At 39.8% G+C, this 11,181-nt stretch overlaps 1 protein-coding gene across 2 annotated transcripts in view; it reads right to left on the bottom strand.

Moving 5' to 3' along the window:
* Window positions 1–848: 848 nt before the first annotated feature.
* Window positions 849–11,181, bottom strand: part of AKAP1 (A-kinase anchoring protein 1) — a 56,965-nt gene continuing 46,632 nt past the window's right edge. For both annotated transcript variants that reach the window (XM_007420373.3, XM_007420374.4), the window contains exon 11: window positions 849–9,114. In XM_007420373.3, the coding sequence (XP_007420435.1) occupies window positions 9,052–9,114 (63 nt within the window). In that variant the 3' untranslated portion in view covers window positions 849–9,051. The remainder of the gene's footprint in view (window positions 9,115–11,181) is intronic.

The following is an 11,181-nucleotide window of genomic DNA, read 5'->3' as shown; positions in this document are numbered from 1 at the left end:
AGCAATTCTTGGTTTTCAAAATATCTTAGGTCACTGTGGACACCATCTACAAAAGTGCGGGCCCCTGGGAAAGGATGGGTAACTTTTGCTGATTGCTGAATTAACTATGACCTCTTATGCAGGAGGCGTCACCTGCTCCTTCCGCCCCCTTCCAAACCATCTTTAAAGGAAACTCTACAGGGCACATTGAAGCTGTCTAGTTCAGTGTTTCTCAATCTTGGCAACTTGAAGACGTCTGGACTTCAATTCCCATGCTGGCTGGGGAATTCTGGGAGTTGAAGTCCAGACGTCTTCAAGTTGCCAAGGTTGAGGAACGCTGGTCTAGTGGATCAGCTTCACCCAACGTGTGAATCCCATGCAGGCTTTTGGCGGCTTCTTGTCATTCAGGGTAGAGTGGGTTAGATATTGCATGCAACTGTGTCAAGGCCAGATTTCTCCAAATGCAGTTAAAAGGTGGTGAACCAGAGTAAATTAATTAAAAGTATTTAAACAAGTTTCTTCAGCGCCCAAGTGTATTCCCAAACGGCATTGAGAAAGAACACATATGTAAAGCCGGCGGTAAATCCATTGGCTACAACTTCTCCCTTGATCACTGCACCCCCATTTTATAGATTAAGCTTCCTCCTCTCTGTCCAACAGCCGCAGAAACAGTTTTCCTATGACATTTGTGGTGGACGTAAAGTTGAGGCAATAAAATTACCTTTGAATTAGTGCCCATGTGCTTTTCAAGTCATATTTTTTAACATAAAAACCCCTTAGCAAACAGTATTGACCTTAAGGGGAAATATGGCTATGTAAGTATTTTCTAAACTATAAAACTTTCTAAGCAATGGAACTACAAAGACCAATTTCACTGTGAAACGGTGTTTATTAAATTATTCCTTTAATTGTGCTATTTCCATTGGATTAAGCAGAAGCCAACAATTCTTAGCACACGAGTCAATCAGAATATGTTTTACATCCGAGATTTGTTTTTGTTCAATAGCTATATTGAATATACCTAATACATTATATGCACCTATTATTATCTTGACAATTGAAACTCCTGCAATTCATTTCCCACCAACCTTCCTTTTTTACTTTTTCCCTTCAAAAATCCAACAATATTTTTAAAATTGGGAATACTGTCCTACGCATCTGATTCAAGGTGTAAGAGTGGACAAACACTTTTTAGACTTAAACCAAAAGACTGTACTTTTACTAATAATTTTAAATGCTGATGTAACAAAACCAAATTTGGAAAAACAGGTATTTAGACACTTCCAAAGATGAAGCCATGTTAACTGTTTTGCAACCAAAAAATTAATATAAAGTTCTCAAGGATATAGGAAGAAATCATAAGAATTAACTCCAAAAAGGTAAGTGAAGTCCTCTTCAAACTGAATTTAGCTGCTGGTGCCTTCATGGACACATCCATGTTGCTCTCTTCGCGGTTTCTCACTGTCTTGCACTGGAATTTTTTCCCCTAACTTCCTAATCTAGCCTATTGCTTTAGATTTCCTTGTGGCCTCCTTTTTAGGCATTAACCAGATAAAAAGCAATCAGCAGCTAAGGCTGAAATGGGCAGAGCTATTGAAAAATACGTTTGATTTCCAGCCCGAGTTAATATTATCTTCTCTTTTTTAAAAACACCTTGCAGTTTCAACACCCAAGTCTCACATCCGCTGGATTTCCTACAGAACCTGGAGAACCATGCTGCTGTTTCCAGTCCTTTGCCAATGTTTCCATGTTATTGTCAGTGTTATAAAACATACAATCAAGAACCCAATTTTGTTTCAGAGCAGATGGAGAAGTGCATTTCAGGATGTTCCATTTATTTTTGTGGGACTTGGAAAACTCAGCAGAGGAAATGTAGTTCGGTAGCTTAGGTTGTATTGCCATCTACTGACTGGTTCCTTTTAGTGCCTCAAATCCTTTGAATTCTTGAATTGCAAAGTATTGTGTAGGCCAGAGTTTTTGCTACCGTTTTTCACAAGATCCTAAAGTTCCATGTGAACTTGATGGGGTTCCCTGAAAGACCAAAGGCCAAAAACTAAAGTTCACTCAAACCTAGCCAATTTTCTATCATTAGAACTTTGAAAATCCTTGGTGTAGGACAAAGTTTCTCAACCTTGGCCACTTGAAGATGTGTGGACTTCAACTCCACACGGCTGGCTGGCTGGGGAATTCTGGGAGTTGAAGTCCACACATCTTCAAGCAGCCAAGGTTGAGAAACACCAGTGTAGGCTATTGAGTCTGACCTCCTGCTCAATGCAAATCCAATTCTGAATATCCTGGTGGACAGTTGTCCAGCCTCTGCTTGAACATATAGGGAAGCACATTCCTCTCCAGGTAACTGGCTCTTTTGCCAATGTTTTCTTACTATTAGGAGTAACATTTGACACCCCTAACATTTCTGTGACCTCAGCCTTACTTTGACTGCAGACCACTCTTTGGGGTCTTTTGCGAGCTTCTTCACACTTCTACCCTTCGCACAGTACATCTACTTGGTTACTGAATTAATCCATTCTCTGCATTGAACAAAACCCCAATTAATTTACAGGGAAAAGTGTTTCTGATCATCCTGGCTGAGCCATAGCATTAAGTTTGCCCAAACTTTGAGCCAAATCAATAGGTACAACTAAGACAGTGGTGGAGCAAGTCATGTAACAGTTCCCACCAACACCATCCCACACACTGAGCCAGAAGTAACCTGGTTACTTCCTGGTTCACAATATGAAATCACATAGGAGGCCTTTGTAGGATGCCTGATTTTTAAATTGTCCTGTGGATCCAGGACAATTCACAATACAGGTAGGTCTCGATTAGTGCAGTTAATAAATCCCCTGAGATGGTTGCATTATTCAAAATCCGCACTATTTGAAGTGATATTTCTATGGAAAATAGGGTAATAGGTTCCAGCTCAATGAAAATTTTTAAGCATAAACTTTTTAATGTATATTAATAAAATATTACAGTAAAGGATAAAAAGAAGATACTTATAAGTTAAATTTATGGTTAACAAAGTCACAGAGTAGTTTATAGAAAATGAAATAGACATAAAAAAATTCTGCTGTAGATTCAAGCTTTCCAACATCTGGCCCTGTTGCTATGACCCTGTTCATGTCGTTCAATTACATCAAATTTTTTGCTCTAATAAAATAATAAGCCTCTTTTTAAAACTTGAACTGTTTTCCTCTGACAGAATCTTCCTTTTCTCCATTTTGCACACAAAATTTAGCAGCATCTAAAACCCCAACCGCAACCATGCACGTGCTAGCCTCAACTGCGCACGCACTAGCCTCACGTTAACTGAATTTTGGGTCGCCTTAAATGTGACCTGGTATCAGTCGACAATTCCCACTAAATTGAATATCGCATTATTCAAACTCGCACTCATCACAACCTACCTGTAAATGTCCCACTCGATATACTAAATCATCAGGATAAAGGTTAAAACAAATCAAGCTTTGTAAGTGTGCAAACACAACTCCTTGGGTCTTTACTTGCTTTGGTTAAGCATGCCGTGTGAACTCAGCCAAGCACAAGCATTTTCCTCCATCTCTTCTTACACAACTTGGCTTCCACACCTCCGATTACCCACATCTTTCTTTTTTGCATCACATTTGGCTGAATCCTTCTGAAACCGTGGCACCCTTTTAAAGCTGAAAAAAATGCACACCAGCTTACAAAAATCCCTGTTTTCTCCATGTTTTTATTTTCTGACCAGCAGGCATTTACCCCCTGAGCCAACCAAAATGCCAAATTGGTCACGGCGACAAAGAAAAATGTGGCCTGCTTTACCATCCATTCAGAATGGGTCAGAAAGGGTTTATTCTCCTTTAAAAAGAAATGCCTTGCATCTGGAAAGAACAGAGAACTATGGAAGGAAAAAAGGGCCATGTAAGTTAGCACTGAACTTGGGGAAACACTGCCATGAGAGCATCAAATTCCACACTTTTCAGAAATCAGGGTGATAAAGTGGTCACCATTAAAACAGCCCACTGATTTTAACCGAAACAGAGAGGAATGGCCATTCTTTCTGGATCCAACCCTGTTGTTTTATTAGGTCGATTTTAAATGCTTCTAATTGCCTTTCTGTTCCACGAGATGCTTCCAATCTGTTGACGGTTAACAAGAGTAAGCAGATCATGTAAAACAAAAGAATTAAAAAGCTGTTGGTTTAAACTGGCAGAGTGGGAACTTTTGTAGTGCCTGGTCAACTGCTATTTCCCATTTCTCGCTCATTTTTCTTTTAAAAAGGTGGACCAGGAGTGATCCAATTGGCCTTAGAGCCTCCCCACCACTCTGGAGGCCTTTATTTTGGTTTTTTACACCCTGCTCAAGGCGAGGAAATGAAAAGAGGAGTGGTAAACCCATTGCACACGGAATCTCATTTTTGGCTGCTCCACAAACCTGTTTTTAATGGGAGGTTATTTATAGATTGGCCCTCATCTCCAGGAGAGGCTCAACTATGGTTTGGATGAGTAAACCGATAAACCAGTATAAATTGTGGGCAAAGAACTTCTCCATAGCCTCACTAACCACATTATGCTTAAGATGGAAGGCATGTTAGCTAACTCTGCAGTCACCCCCATTTCACCCTCGTCCTCTCTGCAGCATTGCTCCCTTTACCCTAATCCAGTGTTTCTCAACTCTGGTAGCTTGAAGATATGTGGACTTCAACTCCCAGAATTCCCCAGCCAGTCTTGCTGGCTGGGGAATTCTGGGAGTTGAAGTCCACACATCTTCAAGCTGCCAAGGTTGAGAAACACTGCCTTAATCTATTCACCACAGCTGATAAATCACACTTGCTAGGTTCTAACAAGCCACTAAAACCAAACTAACAGACCACATTCTGGTTTAGAGGGTTGTGTGAACCAGGCCTGCAAAAGCTAGAAGGGAGGAAGCAAGAAACTGTTTCTGGGGATTCAAAGGGAGAAGGGAAATACTGTCAAAGCCATAGCTCTCTAGAGATCATAAAGACTTGGCAAGTTCCCTTTTGAGCTTTTAAAAAGATGAACCTATGTTGTCAGAAAGCCCTTTGTTAAATATTAAATTAATCTTGCGTGCAAAAATACGTTTCTGGGAAAGGGTTCTGCTACCCCCCCCCCCCAGGATTATTTGAATAATTAAGCACCCAGCTGACATGATGATGTGACTCTTGCCTTTGAGGTCTCTGGCTGGAGAGGGAAAACACACAACACTTGTCTTTTCCTTAGAGACAATCAGGGGTCTTCTCCAGATGAAGGGCTTATCTCAAGATGCCACTCCTGTTTGACCAAAGCATGCTATAGATTACTCTCTTTTAAAAACCAGGTATAGAGTTCCACAGAGATTTTCTCCATGATGATCTATCCCCAACCTGGTCCTTCAGGTCTCCCAACTGTGCTCCCATCGCCATTGTAACTTGAGTCCATCCACTTGTTGTTGGTCCTCCTCTTCTTCTCTTTCCTTCCATCTTAACCAGCATGAGCGCCTTCTCCAGAGAACTGGGTCTTTGCATCATGGGTCCAAAGGAGGATAATTTGAGCCTGATCATTTGTGCCTTGATGAGAACTCTGGGTTGATTTCACCATCTGCAGGAAGCCCAAAACATCCCCAGCTCCAAATGCTCCTTTTGAGCACTAAACACCTTGTCTTGTCCACAAAACTGAATCCGGAGTGCCAAACAGGTTGTTTCAATCATTTTTGGAAGTGGTCCAAACTTGACATCAGCCTTGTTCTGAAATCAGCCCACTCTCCATACAGGTCCAAATTGATCGATGTCAGCCACATTTTGTACTTGAAACAGATGTTGTGTGCACAGTTGAAAGGGCCATAGGGTTATCTGGAATCTCCCTCCCTATCTAGGACTTTTAGCCTAATAATTTTTGCTTGGTAGGGTGTCCTCTTGCGTGCAAAAGCTCACCATCCAGAGAACCAAGCTCCTTAAGAGCATAAACTACCATTATGGCTACAGTATAATGGTTTTTTTGGTTTTTCTCAACCTTTCCTAATTAAACATTAGCTGGGGGTGTGTGGAGGGCACCACAAGTAGGGAGGCCCTATACAATCTTACCCCTTTGCTTTCTAGTTCTGGGGGTTTTGTGACTCACCCTATGGTAGCCATTTTGTGACTGCATTCACTGCTCTAACTTACTGGTTGCATTACACTGTGGATGTTTTATGCTGACTGATTTGGTGATTTCCTTTGTAAACTCTTGAATCTTGATTGTGGCAATTAAAAAATCAAAATAAACATTCTCAAAATTCTGTTTGTGCCCAATGGCCAAACAAGGTCACTTCTCCTAGGCCTGGGCATGTGCAGACTCATCCTAAAAGAGGAAGACAAATTCTGATCCCACATGGGGCTGGTCCTGGTGACAACCAACTGGATCTTTAAGAAGAGCAAAGCTCTAGGGTTAGGTCAATGTTTCTCAGCCTCAGCACCTTAAGATGCGTAGACTTCAACTCCCAGAATTCCCCAGTCAGCATGGGAGTTGAAGTCCACACATCTTAAAGGTGCTGAGGTTGAGAAACACTGGCTTAAGTGATCCTTTAACTTAGGTAATCTTTTAAGTTAATAATTTAACTCGCCTCAAAGATTCTGAGAGGATCATTTAAGAAACCAAGTTCGCAGAAAAAGCAGAAACGTATCTCGGAATGGCTCTAATTTGCTAAGCCCGACATAGTTGGAAGAACCCACAGCAGATGGAAGCACCAAGCTGAACAAGATCTAGTTAGGGCTTGGATGCGAGGCCACTAGAAAAACCCAGGACTGTAGGAAATACCCCCAAACTTTGAAGAAAGTCAGCAGGGTCACTTAAGGACAGGCTGAACCTCTGCTAAACCTCCCCAACAGCAAAATAAAAAATAAGCAGAAAAATCAAAGAGGGAAGGATGGAAGGACTTAAAAAAAAGTCCTCACTCCTGTGTCTTCTGAAGGCTGCAGAGACAGTGTTGGGTAATCTACTGGACAAGAAGCAGGAGACCCCAGCTCCAGCTGAATCTTTGGCATGGAAAAACATTGGGTGACACTGGATTGATCACCCTCTCTCAGCCCAACTGATCTCACAGGATTGTTGTTGCAGAAAGAGAAGGGAAATCTTCAGATTCCCATGGAAGCTGCCTTGAGTGCTGATAGGAAAGGCTAGATATTTTATTTTTCTTTATTTAAAAGATCTATGTGGCTGCCCATCTTAAACAACTCTCGGTGGCTCAGAAGGGTGGCTCAGGATAGGAATCCTCCTCCTCTTCATCATGCATCTAAAAAGATTTATGAACTCCTCTGTAAAACATGTTCTGAACACAATTACGTGTTGTGGTCAGTTCAAAGGCTTTCCTCTAATAGCAGAGGAACCAAACTAGATTTTGAAAGTATCCTGCAGATGGCAAGTTAGAGGAACTAACCATCTCCACTAGCAGAACTCTGCAAACATCAGGCTGGACTCTACCCCACCTACTTTTTGATTTCTATTGCATTTAACTATTTATAATTTTATTTACAAAGCAGTGAAAAATTAATTCCTGAAAAAGCAAGCACATCTCTGAAATGCACTGGGCACGCCTTGGTTAAAAAAAGCTGGTCAAATCTTTTAACCAAGCACCTTAATAATACAAAAGAAATCCATGACACTAGTCCCTCACATTTAGAGGCATTTAATTGCTGAAAATCTTAAAGGTTGACTGGTTCACACAATATTTTTTTTTTTCTACAGCTTTTGAGGAAGAAGATTTTGCCATACACTCCATGTTCCGTATAAGACTGACACTTCGAAAAATCTGTAATAGAGTTGACATACATACAAGACAATTTTACGTTCTCTCCCTTCGATAATAACGCCCAACTCAACAACCATGTTTTAAATTCATTTATATTTTAATAATATTAAATTAGCTTAAATTACTTGATTTTTTTTTAATTCCACATTTGAAACCAATCTAAAAAGGAGCAAAAAAAAAAAAAAAGACGCCACTGCAATATTAATTCCAAATGTTACTTGTTTTTCCCCTTTCAGTCAGATCTGTACAGCAAAAAAGCAACAAGAATTTGCTGATTACTCTTCCTACCATACAGCAAGCAGAGGGAAAGAACCATGCTATACAAAGGTCAGAAAAACTTTCACTTTCTAGGGTTTAGCTGTGTACTGACACACCCCAACTATTTCTCCCTACAGAGGACGTTTTGATATGGAAAAAAAAATGATTTTGTTTGAAGTTCCCTTTTTAATTCTCCGGTATTTTTTTTTCCTCTTGTACAAAATATTACAATGATTTTTATATATATTTACATAGGTTTTTTCAAACAGCTAGAAAACAGTTATGTCTTACAATCAGGTTTGGTGCTCAATTTGTCTTTTCTTCGTGGGTTCGACATGATTGGGAATTAAAAAACGCGGCAGCTGTAGTGGTTGAAAGTTAAGCTCATTGTTTAAGGTGGTCTGCAAAACGGATGGATTCTTGTTTCTCGCACAAACCAAGCCTTAATTAAAAATGAAGTTACAATCTCACAAGGAGCCTGTGGCCTTACCTAGAATCAAAGGGAAGGCAGCTACCTCTGTTGTTAGAAACATGGAAATGCCAATATCTCCCAAGCTTCAAATATTTCATCAAGGGGCGGGGGGGGGGTTCTGGTGGCCTGAATCAATTTTATCTCCTAAATTTCAAGTCAGTTTAATGTCAAGGCAGCAGTCACTTTAGGAAATTGAGATACGTTCAACACACGCTTTAAACCATGCACGGCCAAATGGGCACAACCCTCTTCGCTCTCGTCTCTCTTTTTTTAATAACTTGACATTTGACCAAAGGGGAAGAGCCAAGTTTTAAAGCTGCAGTTTGTTTTTGTTTAATGGCTTATGGTACAACTCCCTGCCTTTCAACAAAATGAGGTATGCGATACAAACTGTGGTCTTGTCAGATGCATTCATCACAAATCACTGGTGGAAGTAATGGCTGATTTGTGCATGGGGAAGGGGTGGGAGAAAGGACTGCAAAATCCTAATTTTGAAACAGTGCCAAAAACAGGAAAGGAAGTCAGAGGGACAGGGAAAAAGAGGAAAGAGCAGTCCAGAAGATGGGTTAAGGGCTTTGCTAGTAGCTTTCGACCCACTGTGCAAACCCTCTTTCCACCAATGTTCGGTTTATGGACACCAACTGGAAGAGAAGACAAACAGAAACATCGATGAGTGATCCCAGCAAAAGCAGAGCAAATGGTCTTGCACATTCAGCCCCATCTTGACTATATCTCCTATCATTCCCTGCCCCAGGGCTGGGGATGATGGTAGCAATGGGCCACCATCCTCCCATCTCCTATGGAAGGGTGGTCCTTTGGAAATGTCTTGTTAGATTTCCAAAACACAGAATAATGCTACATAAAGGCATTTCAAGCAGATGGATAAGTCATTAAGACTGTTTCTATGGGCAAAACAAACTCCTGAAGTTTCTTTGATCTAAATTACTGTCTTTGTATGATGATGGGCATTTTAACTTACCTGACTTTCAGATTTATCACTAGGCCTACATTTTTATTTCTCAATGGAACGCAAGTGATCGAGCACCCAAATCATCCTAGAGCTTTTAATTTCCAGCACTAAAGGCTGCAGGGCAAACTTGGAAGATGTTGGGAGTCAAGAACAATTTTGAACTTTAATTCATTTTGGGATAATCCCAGTTTGAAAATAGCCGGTATATATATATCCATGAGCTAAGAGGGATATTAATACTTTGGATCAGCTTATTGCTAATCAAGTGTTTAAAACATTTGAGGTCTTTGGATTATTTAAAACAGTAGAAGGGTAATATATCCACTTGAAAGATCTTTTAATTTCAGATTTTGGTCATTACCCATCAAAAATTCCTGAATTACTACCAAAATGACAGTTGTTTTGGATTATTCTAACTCTACTGTTTATTTTTATATAATTAAGGAATATTTTTCAGATGCGTATCCAAGAACTGTGGAACAAAGGGCTGAAAGATCCTGAATAATTGAATCAACAGCTAAGGGTTTTGGGAAGAAGAATATGTTTGAAGATGCAAATGTGATTTCAAATAAAAAATCTTAACAATATAGAATTACGGATACATATCAAGCATGGGGAACAGCACAAAAAATGATACTTTACAACAGAAAAACAGTGTCACTGAATATATAGAACTGATTATGTGTGTTTGCTTTCTGCAAAATTTGTTCTTTATTGACGTAACGAAAAAACTTATTCCCTGTGGTCAAGGTTAAATGCTTGGTTTAAAAACTGAAGTTTTTAAAAATATACATTTTTTGTCTTTTTCTTCTTTTTCTTTGTTTTTTGTATCTTTTTTCCCCCTCTCTATATTAGCATTAAGGAAAAAAAAGAGACAAATACGTATTTGTAGGTTTACTGAAAGTCATAGGTTACATTAAGATTGCAATCCTTAATTAAAGCATTTAAAAAATCTTCCAACCAGCTTAAAAGTGGCTGGTAATTGAAGTCCAAATCCACAGATTACGATCGCTGTATGATTCTACATTTTAATAAAATTTGTTAGCTGGAAAAAGATTCTGATTGTTTGCTAGTGTAGACTAGCACAGCTCTCCTCCTTCAATGCCATATTCTGAAACTCTCTGCCAAGTAGCATCAGGTGAGTTTCCACTGTGACTGCCCTTCTGGCAGTAGGCAACATTTAAAAAAAATTCTGGCTGGCTTTCTGCATTTAAGCTGAGCTGCTGCAGAATTCACTTTGAAGCTAGTAGAGGGCTGGTTTTAATTATGTATAATTTCCTCTTCCAGTGGGTTCAGCTATTCAGTTTGATCTTTTTTTGTTGTTGTAATTGAATAATTGTTTCAATCACCTTGTCCAACGTGATTCTGCCCATCTGGTCCAAACATCCAGGGAAGGCATGCTAAAGATCCCACCCTCATGTGAGTCAATGAACAATGGCCTTGTCAGTCATAGCCCTCACACTATAGAAGACACTGCCCTGTGGTTTGACTGGCATCTGCATGCCTCTCATTCAGGAAAACCCTTAAAACCATTTTATCTTTAATAGATCTTTGGATCCCAGGGCGATTTCTGATTATAATTATTGAAGATACTTTTCAAACTGTTTTTGAGATATTCTCTTTTGTGTGTACTGCCCATAGTCTGTCTAATTGGGCTAGTATTTAAATTGTGTGCGTGTATTAGCTGTCTTAAGTAGAAAGACAGTACAGGTAGTCCTTGCTTACTGACCACTCAGTC

This window comes from Python bivittatus, unplaced genomic scaffold (genome assembly GCF_059951505.1).
Source record: "Python bivittatus isolate LINGU-HERP-01145 unplaced genomic scaffold, Pbiv_v1 ctg000690_np1212, whole genome shotgun sequence".
Taxonomy (NCBI): domain Eukaryota; kingdom Metazoa; phylum Chordata; class Lepidosauria; order Squamata; family Pythonidae; genus Python; species Python bivittatus.
The sequence above is the reverse complement of the archived record's forward strand: the minus strand, read 5'-3'. Positions and strand labels throughout refer to the sequence as shown.